Below are 22,365 nucleotides of genomic sequence, written 5' to 3' on the forward strand. Positions count from 1 at the left end.
TGTGGAAAATGCAATTCTGAAGTTTTTTTTAAAAGGTCCAATAAACCATTTTTTCAGTTTTTGCTTTTAAGGTATTTTTTAATACCCCTGACTCAAGGCGGTTTCAAAAACACCCAAAAAGCAAAAAATGGAAATTTGTTTTATTGGACCTTTTCAAAAAAAAAAAAAAAATTCCAGAATTATGCATAATTTTATCAGACATTTTGTTGTTGCTTCGTAAAACGTAAACGAAACGAAAAAAAAAAAACTATTTGGTTTATTTGGACATGAGGAATCGATGGACAAAGTTATATCTGAGTCAAAAACTACAAATTAGAAGAAAATTTGCGAAAAACAAGATAACCTTCTCTCTGAGATAACTGTTCTATTGTATCATAATTGTGACGGAGTATAGAACTGATTCATCACCTTTGAAGAAATTGGAATCTCTGTACACGATTCTTTCGTGGCGGCCATTTGAGGTTATGTTGAAAATCCTAAATAGTTTTGAATCGTAACTTTTAAACAACTGAATGGACATTTAAAATTTTCAATACCAAGCTGTGGGATCCGAAACTGGACCGAATAGACCACATCCGGACAAAATTCGTTCAGACAAAGCCGAGAAAATCAAATGCATATTTTTGATGAAAGTAGAATCGACGATCAAATGTTCAGACCGATTCGTGATACTTTTTACAAAATGGATCACGTAAATGTTATCAGCGATAGATTTTTAAACAGCGCCATATACAGACGCTTGTCGTGAGGCATAGAACTACATGCAATCTGGAGTTTTTTTTAAAAAAGGTCCAATAAACCAAATTTCCAGTTTTTGATTTTTGGGTGTTTTTTAAACCGCCTTGAGTCAGGGGTATCAAAAACACATAAACAGCAAAAGCTGAAAATTTGGTTTATTGGACCATTTAAAAAAACTCCAGAAATGTTATATTTCTTTTTGCAGTAATCAACCAATAGTTTTCAGTCAAGTTGAGCAGTTGGTCTAGCCTTTAAATAAAGCCTCCAAAAGGTCGCACAGTTCAGCAAAATTCGAAACAATTTAGTGTTTTTTTATAACTAAATCATATTTAAATATTTTACCAGATATTTTTTTTGTAAATTGACATACATAACTAAATTATAAACATCGACTAAATTCATTCCTAAATTCAAAATACATACAGCTAAATGTAATCTCAAATTGAATAGTGTGCAAAGTGATACCGTACATGCAAGTGATATCACTCGCGAGATTGAACTCCTGCTCCTGTCTTCTTCACGCGTGCTGATTTGGTGACACCCACATTACTTTCCGGTTCTTATCACTAACCTCTCTCTCTCTCTCTAACTTCTGTTCCCTTCCCTTTCGCTTGCTTGTCCGAACTGTCATGGTGACAAATTGTTTTCTTTAAACTTTTGCGATAGTTTAAAACTGTATACAAAAAATATGCTCTCCTTGCTCTATTAACGACCTACGTAAAATTCCTATGATCAGTTACATAATTCTGTTTTTTTGTTGTTGTTTTGTTTTGCTTCTTTTTTACTGTGCTAAAGAACGCTTTCTTTTGGATTTGTTGTTTTTTGTTTTGTTTTGCTTTGTTATTTTTTTCAATTAATCTCGTTTTCTTCTCTGTTTAAACGGCGTCGAGTGACGGGTATTTGCTTGTTTCTTCTTCATCTTCCGGGCAAAGTTTCCTTTTTGTTTTGTTTTTTGAGTTTCTTGAGCTGATTTTCTGTTACACATTTCATTCGACGACGACCATCGCGACGGTTCTAGCAGGGCTTTCAGGATTCAGGTTGTCCGGGATCTCTCTCTCACTCTCCTTACGGTTGCCTCATCCTGCTGGTCGACGGTTGGACGGAGGCAGGGCAGCCCCCGCCTCTCCCACCGTCACCACCACCTCCCCCTTGTTGGCCACCGTCGGCCGCATATCACTTGAGGTCGATGATGGTACTGGGGTTGAGGAACTGCTCCCGCTGGGACTCCTCCATCGACGAGAGCGTCCGCGTGATCGAGCTGATCTTTTCCCGGCTGCTGCCGAGGGTTTTGCGGGTGCTGCCACTGCCGCCGCTCAGGTTGTCCACCGACGAGGACGTCTCCGGGAGGCACACCTGCGCGTACAGCCACACCCGCAGACAGTACAGACAGTAGCAGAAGAAGTGCACGACAAACACGAAGAACACGCCGGCGGCGCACACCACGATCGACTTGCCCGGCTTGGTCCAGTCGAGCATTTTGTAGATGCTGGGTTCGTTGTGTCTACGGGATATAAAGTGGAGAAATGTATTAGTGTCAGTTTTGAACGAATGAAGTTGAGTTTGGCTCTTTTTAAAAGAAAAACCATGCGTCCCCATGAAACGTTTAGTTCCTTGAGAGATCTATGGAGACGCATTATTGTTTTTGCTAGCATTTAGGAACTCTCAAATTAAAGCGTAGATGGTTGTTGCAGTAGCTGGTGGTTCTTGCCATTTCGTCAGTTGTGTGCTATCTTATGACAACGACCATTTAGTACTTTTCGAGAAAATAGATTTTTAAAGTTTGTTGGTAAATAATTTCAAAACTATGAATGATTGAGAAAAACTTTTTGAAGCAATCGGTTCGTATACTATCGCTTAACAAACGCTCCAAGTTTCAACTAATTTGGTTACACCAGTTCAAAGATACAGTAAATAATGTAAACAAAAAGCACGTGTCACAAGTGTGTTTCGAAAGTAAAATTGTACTACGTGTCACAAGTGTGCACAGAATTCCCATACAAACTAAAATAAGCTCAAATCAATGGTTTAATCGACTTAATCAGTATATTTTTATAAACAAAAGGTTGCATTGCCTTTAGAAAGTATGTGTGTACATAAATTTGTGAAAAACAAGAAACATTTGCCACATTTTCCAACAACATGTATGACGTGTCACAAGTGTGCACAATCATTTTGATGATAAATTGGTCTATGTCACAAGTGTGTATTGCGATATCCGGGAAACGGAAGCGAGTTTCCAAAATCGGGTTAAAGCATCTTGTAGCGTTTGTTAAGTATAGCAAAACGTCATCATTTACTCATTTTCGACCAAAATAGTCTATGTCACAAGATAGCACACAGCTGACGATATAATACCACAATCCCTTCCCCAACGATTCCCCTATACACCACACACCATTGTAATCTATAGATAACTCGAACCGGTTGGTACGGTATGTCCCCGGCTTCTTCTTTTTCCCCTGATGGTTCTATGAAATGTGGGATCAGTTCATAGAATCTGAGCAATTCTCTACGAAATCGGTCTTTTTTCTTAAATTTTAATTTTTGTATTTTTTAATCCAGCTGAAACTTTTTTGGTGTCTTCGGTAAGCCCAAAGAAGCCATTTTGCACCATTAGTTTGTCCATATAATTTTCATACATATTTGGCAGCTGGCCATACAAAAATGATGCATGAAAATTCAAAAATCTGTATCTTTTGAAGAAATTTTTTGATCGATCTGGTATCTTGGGCAAAGTTGAAGGTATGGATATGGACTACACTGAAAAAAATGATACACGGTAAAAAAAATTTTGGTGATTTTTTATTTAACTTTTTGTCACTAAAACTTGATTTGGGACCATCCATAAACCACGTGGACACTTTTTTGGGAATCTGTCACCCCCCCCCCCCCCTCGTGGACAATTGTCCATACAAAAAAAACTTTGTTGTATGGATCGTGGACAATCGCCATACCCCTCCCCCCCCTAAAGTTTCCACATGGTTTATGGATGGTCCCTTTGCAAAAAAACACTATTTTTATTTTTTTTTATTTTTTGTTATGTTTTAGAGGACATAAAATGCCAACATTTCAGAAATTTCCAGGTTGTGCAAAAAATCTTTGAGCGAGTTATGAATTTTTGAATCAATACTGATTTTTTCAAAAAATCGAAATTTTGGTCGCAAAAATTTTTTAACTTCATTTTTCGATGTAAAATCCAATTTGCAATCAAAAAGTATTTTAGTGAAATTTTAATAAAGTGCACCGTTTTCAAGTTAAATCCATTTTAAGATAACTTTTTTGAAAATAGTCGCAGTTTTTCTTTTTTTAGTTAGTGCCCATGTTTGCTCACCTTTGAAAAAAATATTTTTGAGGAGCTGAAAAAATTCTCTATGTTTTGCTTATTCGGACTTTGTTGATACGACCCTTAGTTGCTGAGATATTGCCATGCAAAGGTTTAAAAACAGGAAAATTGATATTTTCTAAGTCCCACCCAAACAACACACCATTTTCTAATGTCGATATCTCAGAAACTAATGGTCCGATTTTCAATGATAAAATATGAAACATTCATGAAATTTTCCGATCTTTTCGAAAAAAATATTTTCAAAATTTTTAAACCAAGACTAACATTTCAAAAGGGCCAAACATTCAATATTACGCCCTTTTAAAATGTTAGTCTTGGTTTAAAAATTTTGAAAATATTTTTTTCGAAGAGATCGGAAAATTTTACGATTATTTCATATTTTAACATTGAAAATCGGATCATTAGTTGCTGAGATGACGACATTAGAAAATGGTGTGTTGTTTGGGTGGGACTTAGAGAACTTAAATTTTCCTGTTTTTAAACCTTTGCATGGCAATATCTCAGCAACTAAGGGTCGTATCAACAAAGCTTTTCAAGAATATTTTTTTCAAAGGTGGGCACTAGCGTGGCTCACAAAAGTGTTCAATTTCGAACGCCTCGACCGGAATTTTGTAGCAATATGGCCCCAAAACATAACCTGAAATTTTGAGCGTATTTGGTTAAGGTTTAGTACTTCCACCATTGACCTGAAGTTAGTATGGAACTTCTAAAAATTTACTATGGGAAATTTTCACTTTTAACCTCTTCATAGAGAAAGTTTCCCAAAACCCAATCAAAATTTCCTATTCTCAGGTTTCTTATAGTTTTTGATCCGGGGAACAACTTTGTAGAACATCGCAAAGCGCTAGTAATTGATCCCGAAAAATACAGGATATTTTTTGGAGTACGTAAACAAAATTCAACGTTCTCTAAAAATTTGTCTGTATCTTTCCGGGATTAATTCCTAGCGCTTTGCGATGTTCTACAAAGTTGTTCCCCGGATCAAAACCTATGAGAAACCTTTATTCTGAAAAAAAAATCATACGGCATAGGAAAACTTTCTCGAAGAAGAGTTAAAAATTTGAAAATAAATAAATTAAATTTATTGAAATTTCTTTATAACTTCAGATTAAGAGTGGAACAACTAAACATTAACAAAATGCGCTCAAAATTTCAGGCTAGCTTCTGCGGTTATAATGCTACAAAATTTCGGTCGAGGCGTTCGAAATTGAACACTTTTGTCTTTTTCATATATCCGTGAGCCACGCTAGTGGGCACACATGTGCACTAATTTAAAAAAATGAAAAACTTCGACTTTTTTCAAAAAAGCCACCAAAAATGCATTTAACTTGAAAACGGTGCACTTCATCAAAATTTCACTAAAGTATTGGATTTTACATCGAAAAATGAAGTTGAAAAATTTTTGCGACCAATTTTTCGATTTTTTGAAAAAATCAGTATTGATTAAAAAATTCATAACTCGCTCAAAGATTTTTTGCACAATCTGGAAATTTCTGAAAAGTTGGGATTTGATGTCCTCTAAAACATATCAAAAAAAAAAAAAAAAAATAAAAAATAGTGTTTTTTTGCAAATCAAGTTTCAGTGACAAAAAGTTAATTACCGTGTATCATTTTTTTCAGTGTAGTCCATATCCATACCTACAACTTTGCCCAAGACACCAAATCGATCAAAAAATTCCTTCAAAAGATACAGATTTTTGAATTTTCATACATCATTTTTGTATGGCCAAATGCCAAATTTGTATGGAAAATTATATGGACAAACTAATGATGCAAAATGGCTTCTTTGGACATACCGAAGGTACCAAAAAAGTTTCAGTAGGATTAAAAAATACAAACAAAATCGAATGACCGAAACCTCAGAGAACTGCTCATCTGTCTCATGCGGTTAATGCACTTCGGGGGTTCTCGAAAAGTACTGCAATCATTACAAGAAGGAACTTGAGGCGTAATCTAATCATAAGTTCTTCCCGGATGCTTTTTTTCGGACTGGCTGCGCTTGTGTTCGATTTGATTAGATTAGTATGGAAAAGAATGAAGTTGTCCAAATTTAGTGAGCACAGCACTTTTTTAGTTCCTAAACAACTCCCCAAAGTTTGGGAACGATTGGTTTAGTCCTCACTTTTCTTTGGAAATTTGTATGGGAAAATATTTTTTTTTTGATTTTTAGACGAGTTTTGAGGACGCTGTACCATAAGGGTTTAATATGGTTCTATGGAAAAAATAAAGTTTTCCAATTTTAGCGAGCACAGCTATTTTTCAGTTCCTTGTGGGGTCCCAAACTACTCTTCAAAGTTTGGGAACGATTGGTTTAGTCCTCACTTTGCGCAAAGCGATTCAATTTTCTATGGGAATTTGAATGGAAAGAACCTATTTTTTGGATTTGGGTATTTATAAAATCCACGTTTCACGCTATATTAAAATTGGATTCATATTTGGATGCTCTGGAAGGTGCTCTACAACTAAACCCAAGAGAGTATGGTGCTAACTTTCTCAAAAAAAAGATACAGCGTGTTCAAAACTCGCCTAAAACGTTTTAGACGAGTTTTGAGAGCGCTGTATCTTCTTTCAGAGGCAAGCTAGCACCAACTCTCTTCCGAAAAGTTGTAGAACATCTTCCAGAGCATCTGAATATGATTCCGGTTTTAGTACAGCGTGAAACGTGGATTTTATTAATATCAAAATCAAAAAATAGTTTTTTCCCATATAAATATAAATATAAGTCCCATAGAAAATTTAATCGCTCTGCGCAAAGTGAGTACTAAACCGATCGTTTCCAAACTTTGGGGAGTTGTTTAGGACCCCGGAATGAACTAAATAATTGCAGTGCTGGAAAATCGTTTTTGATATTACACCCTAATGCCCAATGAGTCAATGACTGATAGTTCTTAGCCAAATATATTGGAAAGTGCATACTCTTACAATTTGGCCCAATGAATAATTGAATCATTTGCTTAAAAATCTCAAATATTTTACAACAGTCTTCATTTTGTTTGTTTTTATCAGAAATGAGAGGGACCGAGTCGCATTTAAGTATTGAACTACATATTTCCATTCAACTTGGGTAAATGAAAAAGCATACAATCAGTCTAATCCCGCATGTGGATGTCCCAGATTATCCAACAGCAGCAGGAAGAAGCTTTTGTAAATCCAAAGTAGCATTAGATGGCAGCATGCAAGGCTTCATGTTCCGATCCATGTAAAACACTTCAATCGATTTTCTGTTTCTGCCTTTTTGCTTCTGGTAAGTGTTGCAAATTCTAACACACTTGTCACTTGCTCCGAACATGTAATCAATGCATTATGTATTCGATTCAACACCATTTTTTCTTTCTTAAGATGTGACGTGTCACTTTTGAAATCGCAAGAGCGTGCAACTTTTTCTTGAGGAAGCTTTTTTTCTGCTTTAATAATTTATCTCGAATGTTAATCCTTGATAAAGAATTTGATATTTTATAGCTGTGAGAAAAAAGGAGTGCGGCTACAGGCAAACAGTTTACTAAGTAAATTTAATCCCTTGCTTTTCTAGATCATAAATTCTGTATACAGCAGCTATGGGTGCACAGCATTAAACAACGCTTTCTTGCTCTGGCAGAACTTTTTCCACGTAATAACTCATTTTGTGCCTCGCATTAAGTCTAAGATAAACAGATGTTCAACTCAATTTTTAAATTTCAGCTTAGTATTTAACTGTAGGTTTATATTTTAATGTTAAAAAAATGAGGAATGGGAAATTTTTGAAATATTTGCGCAGTTATGGTTATTTTCGACAAAGCACATGCATAGACAGAGTTGTTATCATTTTTCAGGGAAAACAACATAGAGAAAATAAGAAAAATAATTGAACAACAACAATCATGAATTATACAACTTTATTTAGAAAGCCTCCTAATATTTCTATCCTCTGTTTACCTATGACCATGCAAACAAACCTACAAGATGTATTGTATTTTTCCAAGATGGGGAAAAAACTTTTCCCAAGCTAAGAAAAAGCTTTAAGAACCGGCACTGCAATGGACCTGAAACGCAGCTTTCCTGCTAAAAGGGTAAACTTTTCGCGCGCGCTCGTTAGTGGCTCTCTTGATCCCTCAAAATAAACGACCTTGAATTGCAGGGAGGGGGCTGCTGCTCTGAATGGCAACACTTGAATTGGATCCAATTTGCAATCGGCGGACGCTTTCATAAACATAAACAAACACACACACACACACACACACGCAGATACATAAAATGGTGCAAAATCAGTGGCGTTGACAAAGCCGCTCGGCCGGCACTGATTAAAATGCGTACAGGTCTGTTTTTGGCCGAATCGCCGCTGAAAATCCGATCAAGATTGTTCATAAATTATTCCGCGTGCAGAACAGAAGTCAGCACGGTTGGGCTGGCAACACTGTTTGGGCAACGGATTTAAAGCGCCTCCCCGAGCGGGAGTCAAGTTTACTCAAGTTCTGCGGAAGAGCCCACACAGACTCCGCGCAAATAAACGCCTAAATGTCCCATCTCAATCCCAGGCTGGAATGTTGTATGTACGGGTGTAAATTGTTAAAATATACACACACACTCACAACTTATATCAGCATGCAATCTTACTTTATGGATCAAATTTCAATTTCCCACCGACGGGCGTCATTTTGTCAAACGAGGAGGGCGATAAATCGGTAAAGTTGTAAAGATTTGTTGCTCCAAAGATGGAGAGTTTGCCAGGCAAAAGCATCGCCACGTTCTCGAAATAGAACGGAAACTACATAATTCCCATCGACGAGTTACGACTTTAATTTTGAAGCACCACCAACACCACCACCACATGAGGAGGAGCTGAAAAAAATATGTGTCAGGTATTTTTCACAATGACTTCCCGGTGGGCGACCCTTGGCTGTGATAATTTATATTCTGATGATGTGGCACTGTGGGATACTGGAGAAATTTCTTGCTCAAATTAACGAAAAGTCCAAGTCAAAATAAATGTATCATTCTTTTGCGATTTTTTAAATTTCACATAAAAATGCTTTCAAAAGCACACGACTGCGTTACAGTAGTGAAAACCTCAAAAATTGTTCAAAAATAACTAAATCAATAATTTCATTTTTATTTTTTCTACTGCCCAATTTTTTTGTCGTTTTTTTTTTATTTTTCCCTGTTCAGGAAGTCATTTAAGCTTCTTTTGTTCAACAAAAACTTTACTTCTCTTTTTTATATTTTTCTTGTTTCATTTTTAGTATTTTAATTTTCCTATCTAGTTTTTTCAAGTGACTGTAAAAACATTTTCAATTTTTTGCTTGTTTTCACATTTTCTACTATAGAACGATCCCAGTATCATTCGAACTGTAAAAAATGCTCAGAGGCATAGTCTGGTACACTACAAAAATAACAGCAAACTTAGCAAGAAACACAGTCAAGGTTGAACCCAGAAAAATGACGCTTATAAAAACATTTGCAAAGTCACATAAAATAAATCTTATTTCCAAATCATCAGTTTTTCTTGAATTCTGAGAGTTCTTCATTCTAATGAGCAACTCTCTACGAAATCGGCCGATTTTGACCATTTTTATTTTTTGTATTTTTTATTTGACTTAACGTGAAGATTTCCATCATTGTTATGATTTTTCGTTCAAAGATATAAAATTTGCTTCGCTTTCAATATTTTGACAAAATTCCTTCAACAAGTTGTTTAGAATAGTGCCCTACACATGCTGATTCCTTTTGGTAACGATTATTCCATTCCTTGTAAAGTTATGGAAATCGTCATTAATCAATGATTGCCAACTAGGACGTCAATGATTGTACCAAAAAATTATATAAATTTTGAAACACAATTGCTTTACCCGGACAGACGGTAATAACAAAATTCATGCCATTTCAATAACAAATACTGTTAAAATAACAGAAAGTGTTATGGAATCTTCTTGGAAAATCCATTTTTACATAATGGTTTAATAACAGTTGATGTTATTATAACAAAATTTGTTATTGGTCTGATATTGGTTGAGAGCCAAATCAACTTTGGAATAACATATTTTGTTATGGAAGAATAACTTCAACTGTTATTGGGATGATCGGATTAGTTGTTAAAATAACAAAAAATAATAACAAAGATTTGTTTGAATAATAACTAAAAATGTTATTATCCTGTTATTACAATAACAATCCAATAACAAAAAAATCATAACGACGAATAACAAATCTTGTTATAAATAACATAAAATGTTATTGACCTAGTATTTTCAAATAACAAACAATGTTATTCCCAAGTTATTTCCGTCTGTTCGGGTAGATCAAAAATTCCTTCAGTGTCTTCAAGAAGGCAACAACCGGCACATGCTGATTCATTTTGGTGCAGAAATTCGTTAAATTGAATTTAATACAGAATATTTTATAGTCATGATCAATTTTCTTGTTAAATGATCAACGGCTTCACCTTAAACCACCTTAAAATATATTTTTTTAAAGTTCAGAAAATTTGCTACAAAATTGTCTAAGAGACATTGAAGATTGAACCTCGGGTTGCTGAGATAGAGCCGCTTTAAGAAAAAGAAACACGAAAATTGAAGTTTTCTAAGTCTCACCAAAACAACGTTTTTAGAAATGGTCAATCATGGTCACTATTTTTAAAAATTTAAAAACTGCAAATATTTCGCTAAAATCAAACTTTCGGTGGCTATATCTTGAAAACGGAGCCCTTATCAAAAAATCTGTAAACTTCTTTTTGATTGCAAATTCAATTTTGCATTAAAAAATAATGTCAAACTTGTTTTTGCATGAAACTTCGATTTTTTCCAAAAATTGCTATTTTTTCAAAAATTCATAACTCGGTGGCAGATTTTTTGACCATGTTCCTCAATGGCTCAAAAGTTGCGGATTTTTGTCCCCTAAAACATATCAAAAAATCTCGAAAATCAACAAATATGTATTTTGGGAAATTGAGTTTTAGTGAAAAAAAGTTGATTAAAAAATTTGCAAATTTTTTTCCGTGTACATATTTTTTTCTCAAAAGTCCTCAACAATACCTACAACTTTGCCGAAGATACCAAATTGATCAGAAAATTTACTCAAAAGTTACAGCTGTTTGAATATTTACATACCATCTTTGTATGGACAGCAGCCAAAATTGTAAGGAGACTTGTATGGGTAAACCAATGACGCAAAATAGCTTATTTGGTCATAGGGAAGGCCCCCACAAAGTTTGAGCCAAATCAAAAAATACAAATAAAATCCGTTTCTGGTTGTGGTAGAGAATTGCTCTAATGCTTTTTAAATATCAAAAATTGGTTGAAAATTGATTTTTGGAGATTTTTTTATTGAAGCCCGCCTAGAGGTGGGGTCGGGTTGTAGAGGGTTGATGAAAATGCCGTAACTAAAGAAGTTTTAATTTTTTGCGACTTTTGATATATCAATAAATCATATATAAGGCAATCTGTCGATTTTAGAAATTTATTAAAGTTGAACAAAATGTGTCCAATAACTGGCGTTCCCTTTCACCTTAATTAAAAAACAAAATCAGGTATAAATTTTTCAAGGCAGATACACATTTTTCTAATACTACTAAATTTGAAATTCAAGCCCAAGTGTCAAAGTTTTGAAGCATTATGTATCACAAAATGCTTTATGCATTATTGCAGTTATGCTACCAAAAAATCGCAAAATATCAATGAATTTATGATTTTGTTTTTTTTTTCATAAAATTTAATGTTTTTTCAGAACTGTGGTTTCAATTCTAGTATTGCAAAAAGTCCAAAAGTTCCATATTTGATTGGGGGATTTTTTGATGGTTAGAAACCTGATTTTAAATTTACAATGGCCCAGTAAAAAATGGTGTTGTTTCATTTCAAAAATCCAAAAAAAAAAATGCCGAAATTTAAATCATCATTGAATAAACTTGTACAAATGATTATAAACTATTTTAAAATCATTGTGTAACATTTATTTTTGTATTTTCAATCAAACGGGACACTTTTGGACTTTTTGCAAATCTTGCATTTGGAACGAAAAAGAGAGGATAAAAGTTTAGGGAAAAAGCATTTCTTAAATTCATTGATATTTTACGGTTCGTCACATGATCACATGGTCATGTAAGTGACATATTTAAAAAACAAGTTTATCTTATATTCGTGGAATGTCCAGAATTTCTCAAAAATATTTGAAATTAGAGTGCTTAAATTGATTAATAAAGTATTTTTTAAATGAACCTTTTTTTTACAAGTATTATAAACGAAAAAGCATCGGACTTGCTGAGATGCTGTATAATGAGGTAATTTTTTGTAAAAACGAGTTTTTCTCAATGTCATCTAATTGGCCTTAATTTTTCATTTTCGGTAACTGTTGGTTCAATTTTCAATGCTTAAAAATCAGACTTTTGTGAAACTCTTTTCTGTAGAAGTCATTTCGATAAAAATAGAATCAAGACGAACCTTTTGAAAAGGCGTAAACACTATTTTTTTGAACATTTTCAAATGTCTGATTAGATTTTGAAATTACGATTTTTTTTAAAGAGTAGAAATGTTACCAAAGTTTAATTTTTAACATTGAAAATCGAACATTTTTTTTTTTATAAAAAAAATGTGAGTTGAAAAATGGCACTAAGAAAACTTATTATGCACTACTTTCAAACTTCAAGAGACTTTATCTCAGCAATCAGTTGTCTGATGATCTAAGTCAAGCAATGCATAACTATTGGAGTCTTTGAATTAAAACATGACTTTCTGTGTAATTTTTAGATTTCTTTTGCACAAGAGATCTTATTAAGTTTTTGAAGCTTAGATTATGTGTTTTCATTGTCACCTCCTTGCCCTGATAAAAAATCTGACTAACAGGATATCGTTGCCAAATGCAATTACAATTACAAGGTAAGAAAAATAGAAAATAAATTATATCTCTGGAACGGCTGAACCAATTTTAGCAAGTGGAAAGTATGGTATCTAAATGAAACTACTAAGATATTTTGAAAACACGTCTAAATACACTTTGACCTACACCGTGCTAGGGTGGTCTCAAAAATGGCAATTTTCGTCCATTTTCAAAAATCACAACAACGTGTTATTTCATTTGCTTTTAGCTGTCTTGTTTAGCTGGATTGAAAAGTCCACGCAAACATTTGAAAAGTTCGTATGAAACTTTAAAATGCCGCTTAGACGGTGTCTGAACCAAAGAGCCTATTTATATTTTATATTTTTATCAGATTCCTTGGACAATTTTACTTAACATACTCAAAAATGGGAGGTGTTTATCAACAGGATTCCGAGATATATATATATATATATATTTGTTGAAAATAAAAAAACTGGCGCGCCGCGCGTATAAACGGGAAAATGACGAGAACGGGAAAAATCAACTTTTTACTTAAAATGCTATAGCTTTAAAATTTCAGCGATGAACTCGATGCATCAATTAAACACGAAGAACCATGCGTCTCCAGCACTGGGAACTCATTTTGATGGAGAAGCATGGTAAAATTGTTTTTTTTCTACTGATTTATTTCAGAGAAGTTTTTTTTTAAATAGAATAGATTATACATTTTGATTTCAGTAAACACCGACCAACCTTTCCTTTTTAAAAAGATAACGTTGAAAATTACAATGTTAATTTTTTAATAAACTCAAGATTTAACGTCTTAAGGTTTGGTTGTAATTTGAAGCATAAAACAGTATTAAATATTGAAGTGGAATTGTAAAAAACTAACGCATAAGAATTGAAGATTTTCTTATAAACAAAATTTATTTAACAAAATAAATCCCAAATATATCAATTTCGTCAAATAAATCCCTAAATATAAGTTCACAGTGCAAAATTCTGGCGGCTGCGTTAAAATGACGACAAACTTCTCTCCTCTCGGCCAGATCCCAGTTATGCAAATTTCGCCACCCGACCAAATCATAAACAAAATGTGACCTCCCGCCCTGCCCCTCCCCACACCTTGGGTCCTTTCCCTATACCAACCGTTAAATGTTGGGGAAAACAGAAGCAGCAGTGTGTGCCAACCTACGCGCGGTTCCAGGGAAAACGGGGGACGGTTTTGGTAGTAAAATTTTAGTATCTCATTGAAAGGCTTTGTACGGTGGGCTGTGTGGGACGTAACATTTGACACGGGCTTATTTTAGTAGTAACTTTTGGAAATTCGTACGAAAATTCATTAATTTTTGATTAAGTAGTACCTTAAAATAACACCTAAAGTTGACCCAATTTCGCATCCCTGTTCCAAATAATCCATCTGAAATATTCATACGGCCTAAAATGTTGGGAAATTCCGTTAAAAGTTGAGAAACGGAAGCAGTGTGTGTGTTGTACTGTTGCGGGTCAAAAAAAGGGCTGCGGTTCGATTGAGGTTTTTTCCGCCAGTGAAGAGGCCTTCTGCAGAGTCAAGTCAAGTGTGTGTACAGAGGAAAAGGAGGAGTAAAAAAAAGGGGAAAATCGAAATCGGGTTTACAAGCAATTGCCTTTTCATCGGCTGACAATCGATTTGACTCGGAAAGCTGATTATGGCCAACTCTTGAGTGGAGCAGTTTTTTAAGAGTCCATGAGTGAAGAAAAGTGAAAAAGCTCGCCGGAATGTGTTCCAAGTGATTGGGGGACTGTTTTGGTGGAGGCGGAAGTATCTTGCTTTTTATAAAGTAAATAGTGGAGTTCTTCAAATTGAGTGGAAAACTCGTCTTGGCTTTGAGAATGATGATGACGGACGGTAAATAGAATGTCAATATGATGAAATGTCTTGCCAACTTTTTGTTTTGATCCATATTTGTTCATTTTTCTCTTTTTTGATTTGCTCAAGTAGAAAACATATTTCATGTCTTTAGCACGACAGTTTGGTTTTACTGAAATATAGTTTGATTTTATTTAAATCTTTATTAATTTGTTTTTGATATCAATTTAATGAAATCACTTAAATATTAATATTTTTGAATAATTAAATTTTATTAAATCTAATCTAATCTAGTCTAATATAATCTAATCTATTTTTTCTAATCTAATCTAATCTTGTGCAGCCAAGTTTGTAAGTCCATCAATAGTTCTGCTCAAAATCCGATTTGGATGAAAGTAAAAATAAAAGTACTTTCCGTAACGATTAAAAGAAAAATCTTAATGAGATGTGACACGACCCCGTTATTGAAGTCAAATTATGCAAGGACGGATTCAGAATCGTGTTCATTTTAAATGAAACAAAAACTTGAACCAAGCGGAACATCCCGGAAATTACATTCCCATTTGGGTGACATTGAATGTCGAGTCGATAATTGAAATTTAATATTGGATTTATAGCTTGGCACCACTCTCCGCGACAGCATCTAATGAGCCGATGAATAGTTGGCAACCAACGACGCGTTTCGGTTCGTGTTACTAATTACACTTTTGAACACAATCAAGTACCAAATGAGGATCCCTCTGCTAGGGATGCTCACTATTCAATCGCAATTATAGCGCGCTCAAACTCACCTGTCAGTGCCGCCGGCCAGGTAGTAAATGACGGAGAAGACGGCGTACGCCACGCCGATGCCCGTGGTCCAGTAGGCATGGTTCAGCCGGATCGGGTGTCCCACGATGGTCAGATCGATCAGCATGATGACGGAGTTGAGCACGTGCACCATCAGATTTACGGCGTCGATGCGGTGAATTTCTGAAATTGGAGAGGGAGCCATCGAAAATGCAATAAATAACTGCTGGTGTTGTTGTTGTTTTTGTTGTAGGGGAGCACCAGGACAATTGAGTCAACGTCGAGTAGAGGAGAATGCCTCATCGAAACCCTGACTTTCCCTATAAATGGAACACAATATTCGAAATTAGATCGGCCGCAGCAGCTTATCACATGGCTCAAGGATGTCAGAAAGCAATTGGCTGGACAAGCGATGTGTAACAATGAAATTTAATTTGATTTTAGACAAAGTGGTCCTTTAATTTGACCACCTACCATGACAGCGTGTATATGAGATGTTGTGTATATTTGTTGGGCAGAAATTGATATTTACAGGCACCATTATGTCAAAACCTAGATTTGTTTACTTTGTACACACAACATTCGGTGATTGGTAACTTTTCGTTTGACACTTTTTTAGTTTGTACCCCGTTGCCAAACCAACGCGTTGGTTTGACAAAGTCAAACTAAAAAGTGACGAACTGTCACTTGGGTTCGTCTCTTTTTGGTGATTTTTAATTTCACTTTTTGTCACTAAAACTTGATTTGCAAAATAACACTATTTTAATTTTTTTTAATGTTTTAGAGGACCAAACATTCAATATTACGCCCTTTTGATATGTTAGTCTTGATTTAAAATTTTTGAAAATATTTTTTTCGAGAAGATCGGAAAATTTCACGAACGTTTCATCTTTTAACATTATAAATCGGACCATTAGTTGCAGAGATATCGACATTAGAAAATGGAGGGTTGTTTGGGTGAGACTTAGAAAACATCAATTCTCTTGTTTTTAACCCTTTGCATGGCAATATTTTAGCAACTATGGGTCGTTTCAACAAAGTCCGAAAAAGCAAAATATAGAGAATTTTCTCAGCTTTTCAAAACTATTTTGTCAAGAGTGGGCAAATATGAGCACTACTTTTAAAAAATGAAAAACTGCGACTATTTTGAAAAAAAGTTACATAAAAATGGCTATAACTTGAAAACGATGAACTTTATCAAAATTTTACTAAAGTACTTTTTGATTGCAAATACAATTTTACATCGAAAAATGAAGTTGAAATTTTTTTACGATCAATATTTCGATTTTTTGAAAAAAAAAATGTTTTGATTCAAAAAATCATAACTCGGTCAAAAAATGTTTGCCCATTCTGGAAATTTCTGAAAAGTTGGCATTTGATGTCCTCTAAAACATATCAAAAAATAAAAAAAAATAAAAATAGTGTTTTTTTTGCAGATCAAGTTTTAGTGACAAAAAGTGAAATTAAAAATCACCAAAAAAATTTAACTGTGTTTCATTTTTTCAGTGTAGTCCATATCCATTAGGGTGACAATAAAAAAAAATCGACATCAGAGATACCCTCTGACTCGATTGCAAAAATAAGTATTTGTGCCAATTTTGAGCCAAATCGGTTAAGGCTAAGGGGTCGCTTTTCATCGTTGATGTTTATATGGGGAAAATCACGAAAATGTATGGGGAAAAACATCGCTACAGGATTTTTGCAGCAGGTGGCGCAGGTCTCGCCCAAAATTGTCCAAGTGTGAGATTCTTGTAGGAATTTTAATTACCTACAACTTTGTCGAAGGGTGCAAAACGATCCGAGTTGATCCGGATTTTTGGTGATTTTTCTAGAAAAAAATATTTGATTATATACTTCCTATGTACCCCTTGCATACTTTCAAGTATATAAGCCGATTTCTTTTCATCGCATTGCTAATAACTCATCAGGATCAACTCGGATCGTCTTGCACTCTTCTACAAAATTGTATGTAATTAAATTTCCTACAAGAATCTCAAACTTGGACAATTTTGGGCGAGACCTGCGCCACCTGCTGCAAAAATCCTGTAGCGATGTTTTTCCCCATACATTTTCGTGATTTTCCCCATATAAACTTCAACGATGAAAAGCGACCCCTTAGCCTTAACCGAGTTGGCTCAAAATTGGCACAGCTTCTTGTTTTTGCCTAAAGAATCGATCCAGGGGGTAGGGGAACTATATCCTTTCTCAGCCTATTTCTATTATCGGCCTATCAGCACTTTGAACATGAATTAAAGCTTTCATAAAGTGTTTTTGACTATTCCAAAGTAATAAATAGCTCAAATAAAAGTGAGCAAGCAACTCTCCATTGTTGATACATCTGAAAATGTTGATTTAATAGCGGAAAACGGCAAAAGTGATGAGAATTGGTCGAACGGCTTAGTGTGATTAAAATGGGTATATTTCCCCTATCTCTTGCGATTTTCCGAAATTTTCTTGTCAATTTTTCTTGTCACCTTAATATCCATACCTACAACTTTGCCGAAGACACCAAATCGTTCTAAAAATTCCTTCAAAAGATACAGATTTTTGAATTTTCACATATCATTTTTGTATGGACAGCTGCCAAATTTGTATGGAAAATTATATGGACAAACTAATGATGCAAAATTGATCTTTGGGCATGCTGAAAGCACCACAAAAGTTTCAGCCAGATTAAAAAATACAAAAAATAAAATTGAAGAAAAAAGACCGATTCCGTAGAGAACTGCTCAAATGTATTCGATGTGGTTCAAGCAATGTGCAAAAATCCTGAAGACCTCAACTTAGTATTGAAATGGCTTTATTTTATGATATTATTTTACCCTTGGAATAACATGGTTTGGTATTGTTGTGCTCTTCCACATACAAGACTTAAGTATGATTTCATGGTATTTTACCATCTTTTACTGGGCAACCAAGGGCACATTTTGGTCCCTGTTGTTTTCTAAAGTAATACCAAAATTTGGTATTCCCGTGTTATTTACCCCTACTCGGGATATGATAGCCGGTGGTAGAATAGGCCAAAATACTACCAAAAACAAAGATAAAGACTAGCCAAACATTTTCATAGGACCGATGAATCGACGTCACACCTTATAATGTGGCCCTCTTAAACCTTGAGGTTTCGTCAACGGATCCACATGCGTGTATCGTTCTTTTTGCGACAAGACTCCGCATCCCAGGTCTCCTAAGTGTGAAGGTATGGCACGGGGAGAGGGCGGGCAGAATTTTTTGCGTCCGCCTCGGGATTCAAACTGGCGACCTCTGGATTGTGAGTCCAGTGCGCGGTCCGATTGATCCAAACAGGCACAAGAGTAAACAAAGTGTTTTCTGTTTTGTTACTTTGCCGGGTTACTTTTTACAATATTATTGAGCAGTTAGAAACATAATTTTGATACGTAAACATAAGAGGTTTATATGCATTCTTCACTTGTTTCCAGAATTTTATGAACAAGTAATTCAATGAAAAAGTAAGTAAGCAGATTTTGAAAATTTTTGGCAGGTTTTTTTTTCCAAGTTTTTACTTCTTAAACTCAATCGAGATCTTTCGAAAGTATTTATTAGGAAAATTCAGAAAATTTTCCCTGCGAATGACTCTTTGGACGTCTGGTATGACACCTTACTTGAATGATTTTTCTAAACCATAGGAACAAACCTAATAATGCCCATCGGGATCTGCCTATAAAGTTGCTGAACATTCTGGAAAAATACCTTTGAAAACACGCGATTGAGTTTAAGGGGTTAAGCTTTGTTAAACTTATAAAACATGGTCAAAATAACTTTTCTAAAAAACTTTTTCGCAAAATTCTGATAACGTCATGATTTGAATTCCCGGACGCTTCGAAACCCGGACACTTCATCTTGTTTTATCAATTATTTGGATATAAGTTCGCATTATGAATGTCAAAACTTTGTTATTTGATGAATTCCAACATCAACTTTCATTTAAAGTTTGTTTGAACGCTGTAGTTAATGCCAAAAAACTTAAATGCAATAAAATTTTAAGTTTACCAAAAATGCAGAAATTTATGATTTCGATCTCCTTAAATTCCAGCAAATTTTTATATAAACTATCGATTGTTTTAATGTTAACAGCTTATTTGAGACCTAAAGAATGCCATTCACTAAGGTTTCAGTCCAAATTTGTGCGATTCATAAGTAAAATCGAGTGTCCGGTATTCGAAGCAAAAGTGTCCGGATTTTGAATCAGTTTTTATCAGTGTCCGGGATTCGAAGCACAACAAGTCATTTTAATTTTAAAATTCTGATGAAAAAATGTTTGATAAGACATATTTTACACCATTGGTAAACGATTCTTAAGCTCAGAACATGATTATCCGTCGAACGCAGATGCAGCAATTTGTGCCTGTCATTATTGTCTGCTTTTCACCGACCATTGAACAAGTCAACCCCTGAAGACTTTCGGACTGGGAGATTTTGAAGAAAATCAAGCGCATGTTCTATGTCTGCTGCTGCGTTCGAAAGATTATCATGTGCATAGCTTTAAAAAAATGGAAAGTGGGTCGGGGCAACTTATTTTTGGCGAAGAATGATCCATTTACACAAGAACAAACGAAGTATCTTTGATTTTTTGTTTTTGACTTCTTGAGAATATATATTCAAATTTTTATCAAATAATAAAAAAAAACAATTTGATTGTAGTATTTTTTAAAATACTTTCTATTTTTTATTTGGGTAATTCTCCGCCAACTCACACAGCAGTTGCCCCGACCCCTCTTCGATTTGCGTGAAACTTTGTCCTAAGGGGTAACTTTTGTCCCTGATCACGAATCCGAGGTCCGTTTTTTGATATCTCGTGACGGAGGGGCGGTACGACCCCTTCCATTTTTGAACATGTGAAAAAAGAGGTGTTTTTCAATAATTTGCAGCCTGAAACGGTGATGAGATAGAAATTTGGTGTCAAAGGGACTTTTGTGTAAAATTAGACGCCCGATTTGATGGCGTACTCAGAATTCCGAATAAACGTATTTTTCATCGAAAAAAACACTAAAAAAGTTTTAAACATTCTCCCATTTTCCGTTAAAAAAAAAACGAAACTATTGGCACTACGCCCCCCGGGGCATGGCCTTCCTCTAACGTGGGATTTCTGCTCCAGCGCCTCTGACGAGACAGGAGAAACCGGGACCGACGTTTTACTTCACCATCCGATAGAAGCTCAGTGGATAAGGCGGGAATCGAACCCGCGTCTCATAGCATCATCGGGATCGGCAGCCGAAGCCGCTACCCCTGCGCCACGAGACCCACCCATTTTCCGTTACTCGACTGTAAAAAATTTTGGAACATGTCATTTTATGGGAATTTAATGTACTTTTCGAATCTACATTGTCCCAGAAGGGTCATTTTTTCATTTAAAACAAAAAATTTCATTTTAAAATTTCGTGTTTTTTCTAACTTTGCAGGGTTATTTTTTAGAGTGTAATAATGTTCTACAAAGTTGTAGAGCAGACACGAGATATCAAAAAACGGACCTCGTTTTCGTGATCAGGGACAAAAGTTACCCCTTAGGACAAAGTTTCACGCAAATCGAAGAGGGGTCGGGGCAACTTTTCCCGATTTCGTGTGAGTTGGTAGAGAATTACCCATTTGTCTTATCTTTTTCTGTTATATTTTTGTGAGTTTTTCGTGGATTTCCAGACGCTTGGTATTTGTTCAGTAGACCTTATGTATTTTGACCTTTCGAACTGAAAGAAAGCATTTCTGATAAAGTTTAGCTGTCAAAAGGTTATGAAAACAAACTTGAACAAATAAACAAAAAGATACATGGGTGTTATTATTATCTAATGAAAACGCCTTCAAACTGCTCAGCACTTCGGTAATGAAAACATTTAGAATGAAAGCATTTATTGTGCTGCCTGCCAGGATGAGCACAAACACATTCGACACATAAACTTCAATTGCCCTGCAAACACATGAATATTACAATGCCTCTACAGGCTCCGTAGGGTGCCCCAGAAACTGTAACAATACGTGCATCCTGTGGGCTGGGGGGACACTTCTTCCGGGTCGCTTCCCAGAGCAAACACTTACCGGGATCGAAGACGAACGTCCAGTAGACCAGCGAGACGATGAAGGAGTAAACGGTGGCGATGGTGTACACGATCCAGTACACGGCATGCAGGCGGCTCTCCCGGGCCACGTGGATGTTCCACTCTGCGGAAGAAAGAAGGGAAGAAGAAGGGTCATTTCAGCAGGGTGGGGCAGCTTGTATTGACTGCACTGTGTCTATGAATGTGGAATTGCCTCGAGGCAGAGTTTAGTGTGCGTATTTCCGAGCTGTTCCTAATCCTAAGGGCGAGGTTGTTCCGACGGCTAGGCACCAGGTCGGTCGGTCCCACTGGCCTTTGCCGGTCCGGGCTGGGATTGGGCTCCGAGATTACATTTAAATTGCACATTTCTGGTAACGAATGGGTCGTCGACGGGGCAGAACACGACACATTTGTGCCATTTGTGCGCAATCAATGCAGCGACGAGGTCAAAGGTAATGGGTTCATCTCCAGTAAGCTGAATTTGCAGTTTAATTGGCAAAAATGGAAACGATGAATTGGACAGAAACTATCTGTGGTAGACTGGACAGCTTCAAGCTTGAAAGTGGCATCAATTTGAATTGGACAAAAAACAAAAAAAAAACAAAACAATAAGACGTAACCTTGAGCATTTTCAAGCAAGGTTACGTTATTTGAAAAACACCTCAGAAAAGGTAAAAAATCTACATAAAATTGAATCAGTCTTTTTGACTCTGAAACCGGCAAAATTCCTTTGTTCCTCTCTTTGATGGCTGCTATTAAAATTGCTGTTTTAGGTGATATAAAATCGTGAACGTGATTTGGATGCGGTCAACGAT

General features: G+C 35.5%; 1 protein-coding gene across 7 annotated transcripts in view; it reads right to left on the reverse strand.

Annotated features, from left to right (window-relative positions):
- Window positions 1-1,130: 1,130 nt before the first annotated feature.
- LOC6032945 (protein rolling stone) overlaps window positions 1,131-22,365 on the reverse strand; it is a 130,698-nt gene continuing 109,463 nt past the window's right edge. For all 7 annotated transcript variants that reach the window (XM_038252231.1, XM_038252230.1, XM_038252227.1 and 4 more), the window contains 3 exons: window positions 21,552-21,674; window positions 15,506-15,686; window positions 1,131-2,239 (listed from right to left, as the gene is read on the reverse strand). In XM_038252231.1, the coding sequence (XP_038108159.1) occupies window positions 1,912-2,239; window positions 15,506-15,686; window positions 21,552-21,674 (632 nt within the window). In that variant the 3' untranslated portion in view covers window positions 1,131-1,911. The remainder of the gene's footprint in view (window positions 2,240-15,505; window positions 15,687-21,551; window positions 21,675-22,365) is intronic.

The sequence above is a fragment of the Culex quinquefasciatus genome, chromosome 2 (assembly GCF_015732765.1).
Source record: "Culex quinquefasciatus strain JHB chromosome 2, VPISU_Cqui_1.0_pri_paternal, whole genome shotgun sequence".
NCBI lineage: Eukaryota > Metazoa > Arthropoda > Insecta > Diptera > Culicidae > Culex > Culex quinquefasciatus.